The sequence below is a fragment of the Rhinolophus sinicus genome, linkage group LG10, assembly GCF_036562045.2.
Source record: "Rhinolophus sinicus isolate RSC01 linkage group LG10, ASM3656204v1, whole genome shotgun sequence".
Classification (NCBI taxonomy): Eukaryota; Metazoa; Chordata; class Mammalia; order Chiroptera; family Rhinolophidae; genus Rhinolophus; species Rhinolophus sinicus.
The window spans coordinates 81,169,347-81,194,197 of NC_133759.1; the positions used below are offsets into that span (position 1 = coordinate 81,169,347).

Consider the following 24,851-nt stretch of genomic DNA (forward strand, 5'->3'; position numbering starts at 1 on the left):
ATAGATCATCCAAACAGAAAATAAATAACGAAATAGCAGCCCTAAATGACACATTAGATGAAATGGACATAATTGACATATATAGAGCACTTCATCCTAAAACATCAGACTATACATTCTTTTCTAGTGTACATGGAACATTCTCAAGGATAGACCATATATTGGGACATAAAATCAGCCTCAGCAAATTTAAGAAGATTGAAATCATACCAAGCATATTCTCTGATCACAAGGCTTTGAAATTGGATATCAACTGCAAAAAGAAAGCAGGAAAAAACCACAAATACATGGAGATTAAACAACATACTTTTAAAGAATGACTGGGTCAAAGAAGAAATTAGAGGAGCGATCAAACGATACATAGAAACAAATGACAATGAAAATACATCCTACCAAAATTTTTGGGATGCAGCAAAAGCAGTTTTAAGAGGGAAATTTATATCATTACAGGCATATCTCAAGAAACAAGAAAAATCCAAAATAACCTCATGTTACACCTTAAAGAACTAGAAAAAGAAGAACAAATGAGACCCAAGGTCAGCAGAAGAAGAGAAATAACAAAAATCAGAGCAGAACTAAATGAAATAGAGAACAAAAAGACAATAGAAAAAATTGTGACAAAGAGCTGGTTCTTTGAAAAGATTAACAAAATTGACAGACCCTTGGTTAGACTCACTAAGATAAAAAGAGAGAAGACACTAATTAACAAAATCAGAAATGAAAAAGGGAAAATTATCATGGACACCACAGAAATACAAAGAATCATCCAAGAATACTATGAAGGACTATATGCCACCAAATTCAATAACCTAGAAGAAATGGACAAGTTCTTAGAAACATACAGTCTTCCTAGGCTGAACCATGAAGAACTGGAAAATCTAAGCAGACCAATCACCAGTAACGAAATTGCATCAGTCATCCAAAACCTTCCCAAAAGCAAAAGTGCTTCACTAGTGAATTCTACCAAACCTTCAAAGAGGGTCTAATACCAGTCCTGCTCAAACTCTTCCAAAAAATTGAAGACACAGTACTCCCTAACTCATTTTATGAGGCCAACATTACACTGATACCAAAACCTGATAAGGACAACACAAGAAAAGAAAACTACAGACCAATATCTCTGATGAATACAGATGCAAAAATCCTAAACAAAATTCTAGCAAATGGAATACAACAATGCATTAAAAAGATTATTCATCATGACCAAATGGGGTTCATCCCTGGGGCAGAAGGATGGTTCAGCATCTGCAAATCCATCAATGTGATACATCACATAAACAAAATAAAGGACAAAAATCATATGATTATATATCAATTTGACAAGATAACGTCCATTTATGATTAAAACACTTAATAAAATAGGTATAGATGGAAAATACCTTAACATAATAAAGGCCATATATGACAAAGCCTCAGCTAATCTCATAATGAACGGTGAAAAACTGAAGCCCTTTACGTTCAGGAATGCGACAGGGCTGTCCCCTGTCACCTCTGCTTTTCAACATAGTGTTGGAAGTCCTTGCCAGAGCAATCAGGCAAGAGGAAGAAATAAAAGGCATCCAAATTGGGAATGGAGAAGTTAAAGTGTCACTCTTTGTAGATGACATGATACTATATATAGAAAACCCTAAAGACTCCACCAAAAAGCGATTAGAAACAATCAACGAATACAGTAAAGTTGCCAGCTACAAAATCAACGTACAAAAGTCCATTGCATTCCTATATACTAACAATGAAATCTCAGAAAAAGAAATACAAAAAATTCCTTTTGCAATTGCAGCAAAAAGAATAAAATACCTAGGAATAAACTTAACCAAGGATGTGAAGGACCTATATGCTGAAAACTATAAGACATTTTTGAAAGAAATTGAAGAAGACACAAAGAAATGGAAAGACATTCCGTGCTCATGGATTGGAAGAATCAACACAGTTAAAATGGCCATATTACCCAAAGCAATATACAGATTTAATGCAATCCCCATCAAAATCCCAATGGCATTTTTTAAAGAAATAGAACAAAAAATCATCAGATTTGTTTGGAACCACAAAAGACCCCGAATAGCGAAAGCAATCTTAAGAAAAAAGAACAACACTGGAGGTATCACACTCACTGACTTTAGCTTGTACTACAAGGCTACAATAATCAAAACAGCATGGTATTGGCAGAAAAACAGACACATAAACCAATGGAATAGAATTGAGAACTCAGAAATAAAACCACATAAATATGGACAGATAATTTTTGACAAAGAAGCAAAAAACATGCAATGTAGAAAAGACAGCCTCTTCAATAAATGGTGCTGGCAGAATTGGAAAGCCACGTGCAAAAGAATGAAACTGGACTGCTATCTGTCACCATGTACCAAAATTAATTCAAAATGGATCAAAGACTTAAGCATAAGACCTGACACAATAAACTGCATAGAAGAAAACATAGGTACTAAACTTATGGACCTTGGGTTCAAAGAGCATTTTATGAATTTGACTCCAAAGGCAAGGGAAGTAAAAGCTAAAATAAACGAATGGGACTATGTGAAACTTAAAAGCTTCTGCACAGCAAAAGAAACCATCGACAAAATAAAGAGGCACCCAACTGAATGGGAGAAGATTTTTGCAAACAGTGCTTCCTATATGGGGCTAATATCCAAAATATACAAAGAACTCATGAAACTCAACAACAAAAAACAAACAACCCAATTGAAAAATGGGCAGACGACCGGAAGAGACATTGCTCCAAAGAGGACATACAAATGGCAAATAGACATATGAAAAAATGCTCAACATCACTAATCATCAGAGAAATGCAAATAAAAACCACAATGAGATACCACCTCACCCCAGTCAGAATGGCTATCATCAACAAGACAAATAGAAACAAGTGTTGGAGAGGCTGTGGAGAAAAAGGAACCCTCATACACTGTTGGTGGGAATGCAGACCGGTGCAGCCGTTATGGAAGGCAGTGTGGAGGTTCCTCAAAAAATTACGAACAGAATTACCGTATGACCCAACAATCCCTCTCCTGGGTATCTATCCAAAAAATCTGAAGACATTTATCCATAAAGACACGTGTGCTCCAATGTTCATTGCAGCTTTGTTTACGGTGGCCAAGACATGGAAACAACCAAAATGTCCTTCGATAGATGAATGGATAAAGAACGTGTGGTATATATACACAATGGAATACTATTAGGTGGTAAGAAAAGATGATATAGGGCCATTTGTGACAACATGGATGGGTCTTGAGAGTATGCTGCTAAGCGAAATAAGTCAGACAGTAAAAGCAGAGAACCATATGATTTCACTGATATGTGGCATATAAACCAAAAACAACAAAAGAACAAGACAAATAAATGAGAAACAAAAACTCATAGACACAGACAATAATTTAGTGGTTACCAAGAGGGTAAGGGGGGTGGGACTGGGAGATGAGGGTAAGGGGGATCAAATATATGGTGATGGAAGGAGAACTGACTCTGGGTGGTAAACACACAATGGGATTTATAGATGATGTAATGCAGAATTGTACACCTGAAATCTATGTAATTTTACTAACAATTGTCACCCCAATAAATTAAAAAAAAATTTAGTCACGAAGATGTTTTGTTAAGAGTGTTTTTATAAAAACAAAATGAGAAAAAAACGCAACAAACACAAAGAATACAATTTTAAAGAATCCATTGACGAAATGGAAATCCATGGATGAAATGGATACTATGCTGTATGATAGACTGCCAGATAGGCATTAAAAAAAGAACTATGTTGTAGAAGACTAACTATGTGGAAAGACTAAAAGGAAATGCTCCAAAATGTTAGCAGTGGTCATGTCTAAGTAGTAAAATTATAGATGATTTTTCTTTTCTTTCATACAATTTTTTATATTCTAAATGTATTATAACAAATATGCATTATTTTTAATAAACCAAAGGAAAAGCACAATAAAGGTTATTTTTATTTTTTGTTTATTGGGGTGACAATTGTTAGTAAAGTTACATAGATTTCAGGTGTACAATTCTGTATTACATCATCTATAAATGCCATTGTGTGTTCACCACCCAGAGTCAGTTCTCCTTCCATCACCATATATTTGATCCCCCTTACCCTCATCTCCCATCCCCCATCCCCCTTACCCTCTGGTAACCATTGTCTGTGTCTATGAGTTTTTGTTTCTCATTTGTTTGTCTCGTTCTTTTGTTGTTTTTGGTTTATATACCACATATCAGTGAAATCACATGATTCTCTGCTTTTTCTGTCTGACTTATTTCGGTTAGCATTATACTCTCAAGATCCATCCATGTTGTAATAAAGGTTATTTTTAAATGCTTTAGTCATCCTTCAAAAAAAAAATTTCAAAAACCACAATTACTTTTGCACTTACCTAATAATTGGAAGTATTTAGTGTTGATGTATTTTAAAACCATAACTGCTAATTGTGAAGATAGATAAAAATAAACTGGGATCTAGCCTTTTACAAACAATTTTAAACCTCATGTTCATAATTGGGTTAACTATATGCATTGTCAGAATTTCGTATTGGTTTCTCCTTTGTGAAAATTGCCACGTGCCAAGCAAATCTGAATGCCTTATAACTCAACTATATTTTATAGAACTATCTTATAAGTGTGAACTCACTAACTTCTATTTAAGACTTCATTTTCTATAGTTGACTTTTTCCCACTTACCAGATACATAGTGACAGACCGCATTATTCTCTGACTTCCTGATTCTACTCCCCTCATCCCCGCTTTATTAAAATGTATCCCTTGTTGTTTAAGGTCGATAATGAGTCTAAAGAAAGAATTTTCTTTGAAATTTTATAATTTTTTGAATTCTTTGTTTTAGCTTAGAATAATCAGGATCTCCTTTGTTACACATAATTTTAGATCATATTTCATAAATATATAAATGCAATAAGGTACCTTGCTTAGTTTGGATTTCTGGGTTGTTATATGGATAGTATAAGCTTTCAATATTTATCTAAAGTTTGTAGTATAACAGGATTATATAAATGAAAATTTTTGCCATTATCTTTAGCGTATCATTTTCCTTTTAGAAGATATGTTTCATAAGAAAAATTTTTTTCCCCTTTTTACCTAGAAAAACTATTTTAAGCCATAGATGACACATCAGCTATATATTTAATGATCACTACTAGAAGCTATCAATACTGTCACATAAATAACATTTGTAAGGATTTCCTGGAACTCAACAAAGGTAACTTAAACAAAAAAAAATCCCTGTTTGATAATTAATAGAAACATGTATTCTCCCTTGGAAAGGGAATTTATGTTGTGTTAACTATATCTGAAAAGCTACTCATACATGAGCTTTCGCTCTTACTATAAACATTCTCTTAAAATACTTTTAACACAGCATTATGAATGTATTTAATACCACTAATCTATACACTTAAACATGGATAAGATGGTAGATTTTATGTTGCATGTATTTTACCACTAGAAACAAAATTTGAGGGGTGGCGGGTTAGCTCAGTTGGTTAGAGCGCTGAGCGGTGCTCTTAACAAGGTTGCCAGTTCGATCCCCACATGGACCATGTGAGCTGTGCCCTCCACAACTAGATTGAAGCAACTACTTGACTTGGAGCTGATGGGTCCTGAAAAAACACACTTAAAATAAAAGTTTAAAAATTGGAAAAAAAAAAAGCACTGAGGTAATTTATAGTCTAGATGAGGGTGACAAGATACAGACATGAGAACTATAGGACACTTTTAGCTGTGTTATGTAGATTTCTGTCATGCTTGAAAGGCTTTTATTGTAAAGCAGTAACATTTCTTTGTTTAGGATAAAAAAAAATGTTTTTCTTGTTTCCTTCAGATTTATTTCTGACTTTCCCATAGGCATTTTGTGAAAATAAAATTTTGGATGGGGAAGGTGGCGTAGGAAGAATGGGCCAAGGAAAAAGGCAAAGCCTGGTGCTGAGTTCAAACAATAGTCTTTCCTTTATTATGCAGGACTTCCTTAGAACCTTGAATATTCTTATAACGATGTGGATTATAACATTTCCCAAACTTAACGAGTATTTGACCCTTAAACCTATAACCAAACCATGCTGTATAAACTTCCAACTTAGGTTAACTTCCTTGTTTTACAAATATGAAAATTCTGATCTGGAGAAGTTGAATGACTTGCTTAAAGTTACCCTAAGAACAGAATAATGAAAAAACATCAAAGAACATTAAGACTTAGAAAACCTGAATTCTGCCTATTGCCCCTACAGATAGCAGCAAGAACATAAACAGGTTATAGAATAACCGTCATAATCCTTTTGGAAACTTTTTTTCATTAATATGCTTACACATGAGATGGTTAGTTTTCAATATTTACAGCATAGAGATCTCCATGCAGTTTTTTGGTAGAACCAAGTGAAGGACATCTAGAGTTATTTATTTATTTATTATTATTTATTTATTTTATTTATTTTTAATAAACTTAGAAAATAGCCATCCACTTGGACATTTAGAACAAAATTCCTCTTTAATAATGGAAGCACTTCAGTTTAACAAATAGCAAATAAGTTGTATGAAGCATTAACTATAGAGTAGAGTTGGTGAGAAGAAGGGGTTCCCCTCAAGCACCCACACATTTGCTGGTGATACTCAAGAAATATATATCCCATATTTCTGTAGTATTAGATGACGATGAAAGTCTTCTTGGACATTTAATCATTGCTGGCGAGAAATGTGCTGCTGATCTGGGCCTGAATGGTTCAGGTTGGGGGCAGTGTCACGTTCATCTCTATGTTCTTACAGGTGGGCACATGAATTGCCCTTCTGGTTAAGCATGTTTTAGGGATTGTTTTCCCTTCTCTAGGCAATGATCAAGTTTGCAAGTTCCAGTGTATTCAATAGTATACTTATTTTTTGCCAGTGTGTATAGACTGAGAAAATAATTTTAAAAATACATACTTAATAAAAGGCATTGTTACATGGTTAAAAAGAGGTGTGGAGGGGTTCTACTTTTCTATTTAAATTGAAGAAGTGTTTACCTAGAAAAACTCACATGTACAAGAATAAATGAGAATATTTACTAAAAATTTGTAATAGTGAAAAATAGAAAGTACATTAAACGTCCATTAACTAAAGAAAGGAACCATTGTGGTTTAGACATCAAGTAAGCAAAATAAACAGCACTAAAAAGGAATAAACTAGATCTACTTGTGTATCTTCATGGAAAAATATCTCAATATCTTGAGGGAAAAGCAAAGTACAGAAGAATACATCCATGTAATACTTTTTAAATAAAAGTTCAAAAACATGATAACAAGACTATATTGTTTATGGACACAGAAAAGTATAAAAGAATACAAGGGAATGATAAACACTAAATTCAGGGTAATCATTACTTCAGGAAGAATACACAGGGGACTTTTATTTTTTTATGAATAAATTTATTTTTAGTGAGATATCATATATATAAAGAGAAGTGCACAATGAGTAAGTATATACGTTTCCCCGAAAATAACACACGGGACATCTTAAAGACCCAAAGTTAACATGGCAATATTAAGATTTGGTAAAGCTGGGTGGTACATTTTGTGGTGGGTATATTCTATACTTTTAGTTGACTTTCATTTTTTGAAAGGAGTACAGACTAATCTTGAATGAAGTAACCACTTCTGCTTATACTCAGTTCAGGGAAAGATTGGTATTGCCATGTTTCCATTAATTTGTCTGTGTTTAAAATAGAAGGCAGCATTATTAAGAGAGAAATAGAAAATATTGGAGAGTGCCAAGAGATGAAGTACCAGATAATTTGAGATTCTATAACTTGAAATTGTCAAAGACTATAATACTACTCTTTCAAATTCATCCATGATAACTATGAGTTATTAATAATTCCTGTATTTTAAAAACTTGTAATTTTAGATACTTTAGCAATTATTTTCAAAAATAGCTTCAAGTATTGTATAGGACACATAAGCAGGTAATAAAAATTAACATCTGTTGCAACCCTGATATAAGATAGGATTGGGGCAAAGGAATGCAGTACTATGGTAATGGCAGACTGCTTCCCTTCCATGTGTCTGGAAAACATGGGACATACCTTATCTTTCCAAATCTCACCCCTTTTCTTGATTTCTTAATTTTGTGCTACCATTTTGCCGTTCACCTTCCCTTCCAGTCTTGCTAGTAGTGAGTTTTTCTGTCATTGCCTTTTGTCTCTGGTGCTTAACTTGGCAAAGGTAATCAAGATTTAGTGTGCACCAGAATTTCCTGGGACGTTTGTTAAAACACATTGTTTAGGCTACACTCCAGAGTTTCTGATTCAGTAGGTCTGGTTGGAGCCTGTGAATTTGCATTTCTAATGTTTTCTCGTGATACTGATTCCAGGACCTTATTTTTGAGAACTACAGCTGATCTAGCTGTTCATTCTTTACAGTTGACCAGTCATCTTAAAGGAGGTTCAGCTTAATTTCCTGGGCAACATATACCTTCTCAGACATTCTAATTTGTATATATCTAATATTTTAGATCCAGACTATTAAAGAAGCATGGTATAGTGGAACACTACATCCTTACTCTGCTAATTGCTAATATCTTCCTTGAGTTAGGTATTTTGTATCTTGTTTTCTTATTAAATTGGTAATTGATCTAGATGATTTCTTCTTACTTTGAAATTATAATTCTGTGAATCATAATCTGCTTAAATCTTCTCATATCCTGGTTATCACCACCAAAGATACAAAGATTTGTATAGCAATATTCAGAACTATAAAAACTTGACTTTAGAGCTATTTTTTCTATGAAATTAACCTCTTATTTTCCCACCTTGTTCCTTTCACTTTATCCCACAGCGTGAAGACCAGAATGGTGAAATAAATCTTTATTCCATGCCTTCTGTATTTTGTTTCATAATTGTAAAGGTTAGGAAAAGAGTTACTTAAAAATAGCTAATAGAAGCATTAATTTTTACCAACTAGTGACCTAACTTGATTACTTAGGGATACAGTAAAAGGAAAATCTGCATAACCTTTGCAGGACCCCCTCCCCTCAAAGAATTAGGAATACTTCATTCTTTTTGCTACAATGCTATGATACAGAAATAATCTGAGGCTTTCAGAGGTTTTAGTGTTCTATTTTATTTGCTAGTGGTTCATTTTAAGTAAGGGCTAATCCTTTGGAAAATATATGTTCGTAAGAAAATAATAGAAGGCACTGTTATTATCCCTGAATATCTTCATTGCAAATCATATTCCTGAGCCAAAAAAGATACTAGTAGGAAATGTATTTAAAAAGTTCGTGGAAAGTTCAAATTAATTGGTATAAGGTTTTGAACTAAGATGAGAAACACTTAGGAAAGATGAAGGGAATCAAAGTTGTTTATAACCCTAAATCTTTACAAATACTAGTTCTGCTACGTACCTTGAAACAAGGGGCTATACATTGTCAAAGAAATTTTTTAAATTGAGAACAATTCTGTTCTCAAAAATCCATAATTTTCTCCCAATAAAATAAGGATTTATTTTAACATTTTTTTCAGATTCCAAGGAAAGTTAGAATATAAACTCTTTTTAGAAATTGAGGCTTCTCTACCTTAACTGTCAAGTTCCCTCCTCCCTCTTTTCTGAATTTAATTTTATGCACTTTATTTCTCTTCCTCTTTCTACAGAAAAGTTTTTCAATGAACAGAAAAATTCCTTGGTTTTAGGTTTTGTCCTAGCCCTACTCTCAATCCTAGTAATGTATAATTTGCTATATGATATAGAAGACAAATGTGAGTAGTTTCTTTTAAAATGAAAAGTTGAAGAAACTAATGTGTAGGTATAAAAGCCAACTGTTAAACAAAAAGACAGCCTGATATATTGGGATATTTTTTTCTCCCCAAGTGATCTGTCTAGATCAGTGCCTTTATTAAATTTTAAGATTCAATTTCAGTTTTCATCTTGATGCAGAGACATCAAATTTTGTAGCTTTTGTGTTTATTCAGTATTTGTTTTCACTATTTTGATTATCCTCCAGATGGCTACAACTTTTTGGGGTATAGGCAAGACATTTATTCACTTACTGTATGATCTCAGTGTAACATGTGCCTACAGTATAAATAGTAAACATACAACTAGTCAAAACTATTAATAAAAATTTTTACATTGTGCAATACATGTAGGGATGTTTAATTTGATAAGACAAACATCACATGTCTCCCAAATAATAACTCCAGGCTTCCTATTGTAATTTCTTAAAATATACAAATCAATGTTATCAGGTTACAACTTTAAATAGCTATTTTATTTTAATCCAAATTTATAGTCAGAGTTGGTCATTTATTTTTTAAATAGGAAATAAATATACTTGTTATAAAATTTAAAAGATATAAAAGGAATATATATAGTTCCCATGCTCACCCCCAACGCAAGCTTTCCTTCCTGAAGGCAAGTACTGTTTACTAGTTTCTTGTGTATTCTTCAGAGATATTTTATGCATATGTAAAGATGAATGGATATATGCGCCTTTTTCTTTTTTTTTAAAGGAAGGCTCAGCTCACAGTGGCCCATGTGGGGATCGAACTGGCAACCTTGGTGTTATTAGCACCATGCTCTAACGAACTGAGCTAACCGGCCACCCCTGGATATATGCTTTTTAAACAATAAACCACTTTGAAATATATATTACATGCAATAAAATTCAATTTAAAGTATCGATTTGAATTTTGATAAATATATACGCAGTTGTGCAAAGTCCTCATACAGAACATTTCCATCACCCCCACATTTTCATTATGTCCCTTAGGAATCAATCCCCTCCAACTCTCTCTCCCCTGGAACTATTGATCTGCTTTCTGTCACTATAAGTTTGCCTTTTCTAGAATGTCATATCAATGGAATCACATAGAACATAGTCTTTTTATGTCTGACTTCTTTTCACTTAGCATTATGCTTTTGAGATTAATCCATATCGGTGCCTTGAACCAAGGAAGTGTTGAATGAGTGTGTTAAACGTCCCACAGACTAAGTTTAGGTTAGGTTTTGTTAAATTAATTATGCAATACTGGCTCATGAAATGGACTGATGGATATTCAGCTTAAATAAAGTTTAGCTTTGGATTTAAACCTTGATGTCATTCAGCATGGAAAATGGTGACTTAATTTGAAAGGAGCAAGAAAAAAATACTAAGGATAAATCACAAGTAAAATTTCATTTAATGAACATGGCAGGATTTCAGCGTAGCTTGTTCAATTCAAATTATATTTTAAGAGCAATCTTGCTGTATGAGTCAAAAGAAATGGCTAGTTTTTTTGTTGTTTGTTTTTTGTTTTTAAATCAAGCAGGCATTCCTGGTTATACTGACCTGTATTACAAACATTTGGGAATGGGCACTGTATATAGGTTATTTTTTCTTGAGATGGGCAAGGATTCTCTGATGTAGAGATACAAAATCCAAAAACTGAGATACTTGAGAAAGTAAATACTGTTAAATCTTTATCTCAATCCCAACACTTTAAAAAGACAAACTTTATTTTTGTACTTCTGTGCTTTGTCCTCCAAGCTTGTAATTGATGTACCAAATTACTGGTTGAGTAAGTTAATTCAGAGGAAAGGACTTTCAGAAAAAACTATGGTGCTGTGAATTAAAAAGTATCTAATTAGAATGTTAAAATCATACCTTTAACTCAATAAGACTCTAAATAATTTTTATTGTACTTTAAAAATACTACATTTTACTGTTGTAGTTTTAAAATAAAATCTAAAACTAATCCTTCCCTAGAGCTTGATTTTATTTCAAGTACCAAGCCAAGAGGAAAGGGAATATAGTATGATTTCCTGCCTCTTGTATTTTTTCAGGCGTTGCCACCCAGTAACACATCTCAAGTTTGGGGGCTCTTATGTTAAAATAGCTAAGAAGTTGGCATCTGGTTGTAGAGCATTGCTACAGGTTGACCTATCTCTGATTATAAAACTTTATGATGGATTTTATTACTTCAGTCAGCCTTTTTAATGTATCCTTTTAAAAGATTTTTTCCTACTCCCTTTGGAGCCCTGGTAGTGGATATCAGCTGAAAACATATCAACATCTTGTCAGATGGTCCTGTATAATTTATGACTTCAAGAGCTTGTCCCAAGTGTAACCTAATAGTTTTGAGGTGGAAAAACTGGCCTTGAATATTTTTTGAAAACTAATAAGTGCCGTTTTTACTTTAAAAAGTTTTTGTGGTTCTTTAGTACATAATCATGTTTACCTTATATTTACCTACTAAACTCTGAACAAAGCAAAAATGATCTACTTTTTAAAACATACATTTGCATTTAAGAATCTAAAATACTTTAACCTACCCCTCTCTCATTTTGAAGGAGTGCTCCTAAAAGAGCTTTACTGGTGGGACAGAGAATGTTGGTGGTGAAATTTTTATTAATGTATAAAAGTTAGATTTGTGTTGAATACATTTCTTTCCTTTCTCCTTTCTTAAGGAATTGAATGACCTGGCACGGGACCCCCCAGCACAGTGTTCAGCAGGTCCTGTTGGAGATGATAGTAAGTATTTAAAAGAAATGGTGAAGTAAAACAGCATAACAATCTGCCCCTGGGGAACTCTGGGACTGCTGAGTATACATCTCAGGGTTATTTTGGGTGAAGGATAATTTTACTATAGAGAAGAGGCAGTGTTGACCGTGCTTGCCAGTGAAAGATGCATTTCTACGTGTGTTCCACCATGTTCTGTATTGTTCATTACATTTATTTTGTTGTTGTTGTTCATTACATTTTGAATCTTTTTTGCCAGATATTGTCTACTTAATTATTCTGGCCCCTTCCTACCTATCCTTTACCACATCTGGGTATTTTCCTGGGGTAGAATATTTGAGCTTTTTCACCTACAACTAGGTATTGTTTTTTAAGATAATACTAAGGATGATTTTGTGTGTGTGTGTGTCTGTGCGTCTGTCTGTCTCTCTGTCTACTGGCACATAGTTGTGAATCCAGGTACAGTTTATTTTTAATGTCCAATTTATCTGCTTAATCCTGTCTAAAGTAATTAAATCTTATTGCACATGTTGAATAATAATTTTCCTTTTGTTCCACTTGTCTCAACTTAGCCTTCCCCCCTTATACCATCTTCTAGCCTTTTTTAAAAGGAAGATACTTGAACAAGATTGCTTTTTAATACAAAACTAATTCATACACCAATAAAAATGTAACATAGCAAATAGAAAAAATAAGCATACTTGGAAACATTTGTGTAAGGGAAGTATATAGATTAAGACAAAAAGTAAACATGAGGTTGCATTAGCTTGTGTTTAAAATTATTATTTCCTGATTTTCTTAAGAATGATGTTTTCAGAATCAAAGCAAGGCCCTTTCATAAGGATTGTATTACAGATAAAAAAAGATGGATGTTATAGACTATAAGACTTAAGTACATGTGATGAAAAGTCCCATTTATATTATATTCAGACCTGTCTAGTATGAGTAACTATAGTATTTGATACCAAACAAAACAGGTCAAGTACTTAAAAACACATTTTCTCATAAGTTTCACAATAATTCTTTTGGGTCAGTGGAATAGAAATTGTAAACTATTGTAGAGAAGAATCTAGTAAAAGGCTCATGGACGTTCCCAAAGTGAACTCATTCTTAAGTTTTCTAATTTTAGTTTTGTCATTCCACGGTATCATATAGTGTAACTGCATCAGTATGGTCTTTCAATTGAAAAAGTGGTTTTATTTCAGGCAAATTGCTCAACATTGAGAATAACTGATCTTTAATTAAAAGTGTTTGAAGTCTGGGGATAAGATTTCATTTTTGGGGGTGGGGAGAGGGGAAAAAAAAGATTTCATTTTTGAAGTTCTCTTTACTGTGCTAAAGTAATTTGCCTTTGCTTTGCTTCTGTCATAATTAATACTATCACATTTCTTTCTCAGCTAGAAAAGTTGTTACCCTGGAGATTTAAATAAAACTCCCCCAAAACATAATCAATAAAAGAAAAAAAAATAGATAAATTAAAATTAAAAATTTAAATCTAGGTGCTGCAAATGATACCTTTAAGACATCCAAAGAGAATGAGAAAAAGTTTGCAGTTCATATATTTGATAAGGAATATTTATCCAAAACATATTTATAAAAATTGTAATTCAACAATATAAAGATAAGTAACCCAATTTAAAAATGAGCGAGGGCGGCCAGATAGCTCAGTTGGTTAGAGCACGAGCCCTGAGCAATAGGGTTGCCGGTTCGATTTCCACATGGGCCAGTGAGCTGTACCCTCCACAACTAGATTGAAGGACAACGACTTTGAGCTGATGGGCCCTGGAGAAACACACTGTTCCCCAATATTCTCCAATAAAAAAATTAAAAATAAATGAAAACGAGCAAAGGATTTGAATAGACATTTCTCCAAAGAAGATATACAAATGGCCAATAAGCACATGAAAGGTGCTCAAGGTCATTAGTCATCAGGGAAATGCAAATCAAAACCATAATGAGATACTACTTTACATCCACTAGGATAGCTAGAATCAAAGTGTCAATAACAAGTGTTGATGAACGTGTGGAATGAATTGGAACCTTCATACATTGCTGGTAGGAATATAAAAGGACCCAACAGCCTGGTAGGTCCTCAAAAAGTTAAACATAGAGTTACCATATATGGTCCAGTGAGTTCGCTCCTAGGTGTATATCCAAGAGAAATGAAAACATATATCCACACAAAAACTTGTACATGCATGTTCTTAGAAGCATTATTTATAATAGCCAAAAAGTGGAAACAACCCAGATGCCCAACTGATGAAAGGATAAATAAAATGTAGTATAGCCATACAGTGGAATATTACTTGGCAATAAAAAGGAATGGAGTACTGATACAGACTACAACATGAATGAGCCTTAAAAACATTATGCTGAGTGAGAGACGCCACGTACAAAAGGCCACATATATGATTGCATTTATATGAAATATCCAGACTAGGCAAATCCATAGAGACAGAATATAGATAATGGTTGCATAGGACTAGAGATTTGGGGGGAATGAGGAGTGACTAATGGATATGGAGTTTCTTTTGGGGATGATGAAAATGTTCTAAAATTCATTGTGATGGTTGCACAACTTTGAATGTGTTACCACCATTGAATTGTACACTTTCAGTGGATGAATTGTATGGTATGTGGTTTGTTTCTCAGTAAAGCTGTTTAAAAAGTCATCTCTTCCTGAACTCCAAGTCTTCCTATTCAACTTTGAGTGTCTTAAGTCATATACTATTAAACTGTCAACAGTACCTACGGTGTTTTGCCGTGTATAATGCACACCCACGTTTTTGGCCCAAACTTTCAGGAAAAAATCGTTTTAATTTTTTAATTCAATTTTTTATTTGTTTACATTTAGGTACTTGTTTTTTGTATTATAAAGGAATTTTAGCACTTATTTTTTTTAATGTATTATGGTACAAGAAGTTTTATGTAAAAAATAATTACAAAACACAAGAACCAGATAAAAGGCCCAAGAAATTTTGTGTACTGGTAACAAATTTACAATATTTACACATCATAGAAGGCCAAGAACTCTTCATCATTACAAGTTCGTTGTAAGTTCAACAAAACCGATTATCGTATTCCAGGGTATTATTTTGCATACGGCTATCGTTAATTGATTTTTAGAGTTACACTTTTAACTCATAAGCATAAATAAAAGAATTAAAATCATTCATTTATATAAATACAGAATTACCGTGTTTCCCTGAAAATAAGACCTAGCCGGACAGTCAGCTCTAATGCGTCTTTTGGAGCAAAAATTAATATAAAAGACCCACTCTTATTTTACTATAAGACCGGATATAATGTAATGTAATATAATATAACACAAATACAACACCGGGTATCATATAATATAATACAGGGTCTTACATTAATTTGTGCTCCAAAAGACGCATTAAAGTTGATTGTCCGGCTAGGTCTTCTTTTCGGGGAAACAGGGTAAAGAGTAATCATTGAGCTGTGAATTTCACATTTAAACTTGCATAAAAGAGGGTGTAGCTTTTAGTTTGACAGCATCAGACCAAGGTGGTAGTGGGAATTTCTTTGTTTTTAGACTATCAAACTTTAAAATTCAATACCATGAATTTTATTTTGAACAGCTCCTAAGATTGAAAGGTTTTTATATAAAGTATAGCAATACTTTATGCTTATGGCCAAATATTTCACCCAGTAACTATTTCTGGAATTCTTTCTACTTGGAACTGTAGTGATTCTTGAAGTATTTATAAAATCAATTGTAATTTGAGGCAGGTTAGATATTCTCTCACTACCTTCTTCCCTCCTTTTTTTTTTTTTTTTTTTAACTTTTATTTATTTAAGAGTGTTTTTCCAGGACCCATCAGCTCCAAGTCAAGTAGTTGTTTCAATCTAGTTGTGGAGGGCACAGCTCACAGTGGCCCATGTGGGGATTGAACCGGCAATCTTGTTGTTAAGAGCATCATGCTCTAACCAACTGAGCTAACCGGCCACCCTATCCCCTCCTTTTTTAATACTTCCACTTTGGAGAGCCAGGAGTCCAGGAGAGTTCCAGAGGGAGACCTAAGTTAGTGATTACAATAGGTATCCTTATTTTTAAACAGTGTGGCAGAATACTCAATTAAGATTTAAATGATAGGTCTTCAAATGCTTTTGATAATTAAATTCATCATAATGTGTTTTTACTTTGTCTTTCTCTGCCTTTTGTTGGTATTGTAGATTCTAGATCATTTTAACAAGACAAATATCATTGATCTCAGTTGCTATATTAGCACTTCTCTTGGTCCTTTTCCCTCCTGTTTTAGAGACTTAGCCCTATGTATATGTGTTTTCATTCATTTTTCTTTTTTTTCTTTTTTTTTTTTTTTTTTATTGGGGAAGAGGAACAGGACTTTATTGGGAACAGTGTGTACTTCCAGGCCTTTTTTCCAGGTCAAGTTGTTGTCCTTTCAGTCTTAGTTGTGGAGGGCGCAGCTCAGCTCCAGGTCCAGTTGCCCATTTTCTAGCTGCCGTTTTCTAGTTGCAGGGGGCACAGCCCACCATCCCTTGCGGGAGTCGAACTGGCAACCTTGCGGTTGAGAGCCCACTGGCCCATGTGGGAATCGAACCGGCAGCCTTCGGAGTTAGGAGCATGGAGCTCTAACCACCTGAGCCACCGGGCCGTCCCCTCATTCATTTTTCTGATGACAGTACTTGAACCTTTATTTATAAGAGTAAAAACAAATAAGTTAATCAGTAAATAAAGGTTAGCATTTGAGTATTAATGGGTTTTTATTTAGAGCTTTGAATGCCAGTGGTTCATATCCAGTTAGTCCTGTTGAACTATTAAACAGATGTGATTTACTAACTAAACAGATATGAATTACACGAAATATCCTGTTGATGTTACTTGTAAAAGTTCTCAATAATATAAAAATCTTATTCTAGAATATCTTCAACTTTCTGAGAGTACCTTGTATGAAAGAGATTGTAATAGAGCAGGGGTGTCCAAACTGCTGCCCGCAATCCATTTTTAATTGGCCCGCAGCAAGTTCCAAAAATATATTTAGTTTACTTAAATAAACCAGGTGAGGCAATACGTACTTCACCTTGAGTGAGTGGCCCGGCTTTTTGTGTATTTTACTGTATATGGCCCTTGGTGGAAAATGTTGGAAAAGTTTGGACACCCCTGTAATAGAGGGATATTCTTTCTGTAATCGTAAATGTTCTAGTTGCCAGCTTGCAAGGATTTTTGCTCCATACCCCTTGTGGGTTCTGTGTTGTCCAATTTTTAGGGGGTTTTCATTATAGAGCATAAAATATGCTTTGGTTTTTTTTTGTAGAGGAACAATGAGAAATCACAAAAAAAGAAGTATTTTACTTTTAGCCAAGAATTTGTCCTGATTAAAATTTTCCTAGTAACTTCTTAAATCTGGTAGTATTTTTTTAACAAGAAAAGGATTGATCTTGAAAACACCCAGAAGAAAAAAATAGGACTTAAATAGTTAATGGAAAATTTAACTTAATTTTTTTTAACATGTCAATATTTATATTATCTAAGTGCTTTCTTCTTATTCCTTATGCTTTTTGACTCTTGCAGTCTTGAGCAAGAGTGCAGGTATAGATAGTTATATCCTCCCATTTATTGCCACAAAATTAAAGAACATAAGAGGATTAAGTGGGAGAAAAAGACCCATTTTAAAACAGGTCCCTTGACCTGTGGCTTGGTCCTCCTTTTGTCTAATAGGGTTTTCAGCCTTGTTATTGGGGTTGTTTACTCCAGTTATCAGTATGTTTTATTTCCCGGAATCATCTTTTTTAACACAGTGATGAAAAACAGAGTGAGACTTCCTTGTTTCTTTTAACAGGAAATTAGGAGTCTTTTATAGGACCTTTGGTGAAGATACCAGCTCAAAGTAACTTTCTCCTTAGCTACGTAATCCACAAAAAAGTTGATTGGCAGAAATTATGAGGAATTTTTCTTAGTGCCAGTAATGGGTAATCTAAGAAGGGGAGCCTCAGCAATACCTCACCTTCATTTTTGATTACTAATAAATAGCTGCTGTTTGTGTGTTCGGGCCTCCATGAGGAACAAACGAACCATAAGGACAGTTTCATACGCAGGAGGTCAGAAGGATTTGGATTGACATCCCAGTGGATTTTCATATGGCTTCTTAGTCTTCACATTTCCTCCTTGTGACAAGAGTTAGCTGGTTTGGGTTGTTCACATGTAATCTCAGTGACAACTTCCCTTAGTTTGCCCAGATCCTGGTATGAATGTTAAGTGCTAAATAGCTTGCTTACAAGTGACTGGCTTTTGGTCTCTCTAGTGTACTTAGTGACACCACCTTTGAAATGGAACAAACATCATTTTTTGTAGTTTGAAGAGAAGATGTAATTATTAAACAACTTTACAACTTATTTGTATTATCCTTAGAGCTTGTAATCAATCTTGGGGCTTTCAGCTAATGTTTTCTTTATTTATTGAGGGACCAGTAATTCTAAAGACCTAGAAATTAGAAATTAGAGCTCTTAGAAATATTTTCTCATTGTAAAAACCATTCTTTCCTAATAGGAGTATTATCTATTTGACCTCACATGTCTGCTCTATACCAGTAGTATAAAAGGAATATGTTATATATAATTGTGTTGGGGAAATGATATGTCAAAGAGTTGAATCTTTTGGTTCTTTTTTGCCCTTTGAGGTGAGGAAATGCCTGTTTAAAAGTAGAACTTTGGGCCTTGTCAAGAATTTTGTGTCTCTAACATGAATTTTCAGGTTTTAGCCCAAATACTTTCATTAATCACCCTATCAGTGTGCTAGACGGTGCTAATCATTTTTCTCCCTTCAGACTCAAACTTGATTTAGATTCCTCATCCTGCCCAGGACTCATCATATGGCTTATAAATGAACTGGGATTAGATGGGAATGATCTGTTGTTAGGATGTGGGTACAGTGTGGATATTGTTTCATGGTGATTTTTTTTTTTGTTCTTTTTCAGTGTTCCATTGGCAAGCTACAATAATGGGGCCAGTAAGTATTCAGATTAATTTCAGAATAAATAGTTTATGTAATTCATTCATTTTAATCCCACTTTTCTTGTTCTCAACAGAATGACAGTCCTTATCAGGGTGGAGTATTTTTCTTGACAATTCATTTCCCAACAGATTACCCCTTCAAACCACCTAAGGTAATTGGGATATGGCAACTGTTTTTTAATGTGTTTTCTATGATACTAATAAACCAGTTTACAAAGTTCTTTTTCTTTTTTCTGTAGGTTGCATTTACAACAAGAATTTATCATCCAAATATTAACAGTAATGGCAGCATTTGTCTTGATATTCTACGGTCACAGTGGTCTCCAGCACTAACTATTTCAAAAGGTAATGGAATGGGTATTTGATATCAAGATAAAGCAACTATGTTTTTAAGGTTATTTTTGAAAAAATTACTCATATTCCTTTTCAGAGGAGGTAGCAGTCCCTCGTATTCTAATTAGATCTTGAGACCACTGGAGAGAGTTGGAGTTTTCAAGCATAGGTATCCCTTGGTGATGTGACTACTCTGTCTATTTTGCTATTCAAGCATTAGGTTGGAAAGTCTTGAACAAAGTATAGGTGGATTCATAGTCGCACTCTTTAAGGTTTCACCAGCACTTGTCTTTTAGCTTCCTATCAGGAATAAATTTCACCCCCTAAGATGATCAGTTTAATATAAATTTTTATTTAAGCATATTAACAAATTTTGGTATGAAGTCGTGTGTGTGTGTGTGTAAATGTGTAGAGAAAATTAGTCACTAATTTTGTGATGAAAGGTCTAGTAGTCTTAAGACCTAATTGCATGAGTACGTTGGGCATTTTTTTATATCAGTGAACTGAGTGGATAGTTAATAAACATCTTATGTATTGATTTGAAATTATACAACCCTTCAATATCATACTTAAATGAAATCACAAGTGAATTAAAGTTGTCAAAATACAAATACAAGGGGTAGGATGCAAATAGATAATGGGCAAATATGTTTAAAATACGAAGACCAGGAGTGGCTGGTTAGCTCAGTTGTTTAGAGCGTGGTGCTAATAACACCAAGGTCGCAGGTTGGATCCCCACATGGGCCACTGTCAGCTGCGCCCTCCTTAAAAAGAAAGGAAGAAAGAGAAAGGGAGGGAGGGAGGGAGGGAGGGAGGGAGGGAGGGAGGGAGGGAGAACATATAAATCAGTAAGAGAAAAAAAAAAAAAAAACACCTAGATCCCAACAGATGAGTGGACAGAAAGGAACAAAATTAAGAAATAAAAATTAAAGTATGTTGCCATTTTTTACCTTTTTAATTAACAAATATCTTTTAAAAAGGACTAAATGCTGGTGAGTACATTGAAATGAGTATTTATAATACTACAGGAGCACAGATTTGTATAAACCAGTATGTATTAAGAGATGAGACTTAATAATTAATACCCTTTGACCCAGTAATTCTAGTTTCATTCACTTATATTAAGAAAACAACCCCAGGCAGTTGCTCTCCTTCTGGGCCTGTCCACTACCACATTTTGGGAGTGTGTTCTCCTTCTTTTAATAAATCTGCTTGCTATAAAAAAAGAAAAGAGGGCCGGCCCGGTGGCTCAGGAGCTTAGAGCTCCATGCTCCTAACTCCGAAGGCTGCCGGTTCAACTCCTCGAGTCCTACAAGGGATGGTGGGCTGTGCCCCCTGCAACTAGAAAACGGCAACTGGACCTGGAGCTGAGCTGCGCCCTCCACAACTAAGACTGAAAGGACAACAACTTGAAGCTGACCAGTACCCTCCACAACTAAGATTGAAAGGACAACAACTTGACTTGGAAAAAAGTCCTGGAAGTACACACTGTTCCCCAATAAAGTCCTGTTCCCCTTACCCAATAAAATCTTTAAAAATAAATAAATAAATAAATAAAATAAAACAACCATGCTAAAAAAAAAGCTTTGGAGCAAGTACATTTGTGACAGTGTTATTTATTTCTGAAAATTAAAAATTACTTACAGGCTCAACTGTAGAGGAAGAAATAAGTTAGTTCTAGCATATGCATTTGAAAGTATTGATCCTTACAAATACTGTGAAAAATGGGAAAATGCTGTGAAAAAAGTAGAAAAGAAATTTGTATACACTATAACTTGAGTTATATAGGAAAGCATGTTAAACATCTAGAAAGACAATTTGGATGGTGAAATTTGGTGTATGAAGACATTTTTCTATCTTTTATAATTTCCTTAATGCATACATTTAGACACGAGGCAAGATAGTTTCATGTTAAAGAACATAGATTCCAGTTCCAACTGCCTGTATTCAGGTATCACCTTCACCTCTTACTGAATGAGGCTTAAGATGAATTAGCTTCTGTTTCTCCTTTTTTTCATCTATAGAATAGGGATGATGATAATTATTTCATTGTGGTCATGAATATTAAAAAATTAAAAATGCACAATTAACTGGTTCCTTTTAGGCACTCAAATAACTTGGGTAACGGCACTATTGGAAAAAATATTACATATTTGTCATGTTATAACTGTTATAACTATGATAAGACATATATTCTGATAAATTAACTTTTTAAAGGAAACAAACTGGGGCATTAAATTTAAATTTCTGGGGTCCTAGGCAAAAATAAAAACAAAAAGTAGAGGACCACATTAAAATTTGTGATTGAAATAGTTTTCCAGATAAGTGGCCCCTTTTCATTTTGTAGGTCCCTTGCCACTCATGGGCTACTTATGAAAGTGTTCATATAGCTGTTCTTGTGATTTCCTGGCCTATTTGCTCTTCCTTCACCAAGTAGCAGTAGGGAAATAAATCTAGTAATTGGACTAAGAGAGGTGGGAAAGAGAGAGAGAGAGAGTTGGGGAGTGGGGAGATCTAGATAGCTGAAATTACCACAGACCGCTTTTTATTTCTTCCTCTCCTGTGCCTAGTGTTGATTTTTCAGTTATTCTAAATCATAAGCGTTGCTCGTTAATTTGACTTATGTTTTCTCTATCTGGGTAGCTATCTTTTATAATAATTGCAGTGCCATTTTGTTGAATTTGATTATATCAGTATACCTAGGTTTAATGTTTTAATGATTCCCTTTAGTAAATTGAATGTATGGGCAAGCAGTTCTGTGAAAGGCCTGAATCCTATGTGTGATATTAATTATTCCTTTAACATAGTCTGTTTTCAATGGCAATAATTTTGACTCAAAATTCCCTCTACTTTGAGTATATATGTTAACTGACCTAAATATAAAGAAAACCTAAAGAAGCAGATAAGTGTGCCATAAAGTCCCTTGATTATATGTTTTTAGAATTGGAAGTGATTGTGGGTTATGACACTAATGAAAATGAATATATACTGATGAAGAATGTATACATAAATGAAAATTTAGTCACTTCAGTGAAGAGTCTATGCAGGTTATAGAAATAGGAGTTACTCTCTTTACAGCGAAAGAAGGTGTACAGTACGTTCTAAGCCAAAATCAATTTTCTTCAAATTAAAGGAACTAAGTAGTGTATTAAGAATCCTTTCACCAGGTCCAGATAACCACCACCCTGGCTTCCTTTCCTGGAAAGAAAGTAACACAAGTTATTTCTTTAAAATTTATCTTTTAAAAGTAGCCTTAATGGAATAATTGGAATTGTAAATAAAGGAAATTTGTAACTAATACTAATTTGATAGTCTGTCTAATTTTAGGTGAAGAATCAGTTGTACTCTTGCCAGTTTGATAGGCTGGACAAGTTTCTTCTTTCTATAGTTAGTAATTTCATGAACATTCAAAAAATCTATAACTCCCTGTTGTCATTTCCAGGAAATACATGAAATCTTTCCTAATTGCTGTTAGAATGTTCTGTGCTCGAAGAGGGCATCAGGTGATACACCTGACAATGGGAAAAGAAGATGTTTTGGGAATGCCATCTGCCAGAATTGTGGGCAACAGGAATGAAGAGTCAGAAAACATCTTTCCTGATGTTTTTTATTTTCCATATACTCTTAAGGCAAGGAAATAGCTTCTTTGTTAACAAACCGAATGATAAAGGGCGTGTAAACTTTTCTTCACCTCTCAAAAGCCCTTAATCTCTATAGAATAGATTTGATAGGAAAATGAAGAAATCCTTTTCCTGATAAATTTGATGTTTTGGGAGTAAAGTGGGATCAGAATCATTGTCTCTTGCTACACAGAACATTAGAGCCGAGTTCTGTTAGCGTCAGAATAGAAGGATTGGAATTTATTTCAGTGTGTCAGAGGCCACTGGATTTATTGTATTTGGTGACCTTGGCTGCTGCTTTACATTCAATAAGGAATGCATAAATTAACAACAAATTTAATAGAGGAAATTGTACTGTTGAGATTTGTCTGCTATATTCCAGGTTGTCACTAAGGAAATGGCTTAGATGAGATTCTAAATCATCACTGAAAAGAATTTGAGACCTCAGAAGTATGTTGTAGCCACTGTAATAAGTGTGAGCAGCCCCATTTGGAGGCAACTTACTAGCCTTTATGTTCTTAGACTAAATTGTTTTCAACTGAAAATAAAACAATTCCATTGCCCCTGAATGTAGTACCTGCCCATTGAGAAAGCAGTGATTGTTGGATTTCATGGTTGTCATTTCTGACTAAGAACATTCAGTAGTGTGGTTGTCTTTGGAATGTTGAAAGCCATTTATCCCTGAACATGGGCTTCTAAAAATTGAACTTTATGACCTGGGAGATGTGTTAGTGGTCTGGGATTTGGAAGACCTGGATTCTAATTCCACTCTAATTATTCACTAACCAGTGACATTGGGCAAATCACTTCACCAGCCTGGGCAAACTTCCTGAGGGGTTTAAGCATAGAGAAATCTTAGAATCTTTGTTGATTACTGTTACTATAAAGTTAGGTAGAGCTTACAAAGATTCTAGGCACTACAACATAAATAGATTCTTAGAATATTCTTATGTATTGGCATCTTATGTTTGTTTGAATCCTTTGCTTTACTCTCTACTAATTTATTCGTTTTTTTCATTCTAGTTCTCTTGTCCATCTGTTCTCTGTTGTGTGATCCCAATCCAGATGATCCTTTAGTGCCTGAGATTGCTCGGATCTACAAAACAGATAGAGAAAAGTAAGTACAGCCTCCAGACAGAAAAGTATCTGTAGTGGGGTGTGGAGATGTTTGTCTCACATATTTCTTAACTAAGGTCTGGGTGTGGGTCAGATACTTACATATATCCCGTGGGGACTGGAAAGAGGAGTATTTGCATCGAGTATCATTATAAGTAGATGATACTGATATTATCTCTAATTGTTTCACATGACACCTATCTAGAAAAACTTTTCTACAGTGTATTTTTTGACAGCTTTATGTCTTCTTGGCTTTTGCCACATAAAGCATTTTGCATCAAGAGCCCAAATTTTAGCTGCTATTTGAAAATT

The 24,851-nt window shown here is 34.2% G+C and overlaps 1 protein-coding gene across 1 annotated transcript in view; it reads left to right on the forward strand.

Annotated features, from left to right (window-relative positions):
- The window catches only part of UBE2D2 (ubiquitin conjugating enzyme E2 D2), a 53,744-nt gene that overhangs the window by 26,450 nt on the left and 2,443 nt on the right, over positions 1-24,851 (forward strand). The window contains exons 2-6 of the mRNA XM_019740349.2: positions 12,423-12,486; positions 19,434-19,465; positions 19,545-19,622; positions 19,710-19,815; positions 24,447-24,540. Coding sequence (XP_019595908.1) covers positions 12,423-12,486; positions 19,434-19,465; positions 19,545-19,622; positions 19,710-19,815; positions 24,447-24,540 — 374 coding nt within the window. The remainder of the gene's footprint in view (positions 1-12,422; positions 12,487-19,433; positions 19,466-19,544; positions 19,623-19,709; positions 19,816-24,446; positions 24,541-24,851) is intronic.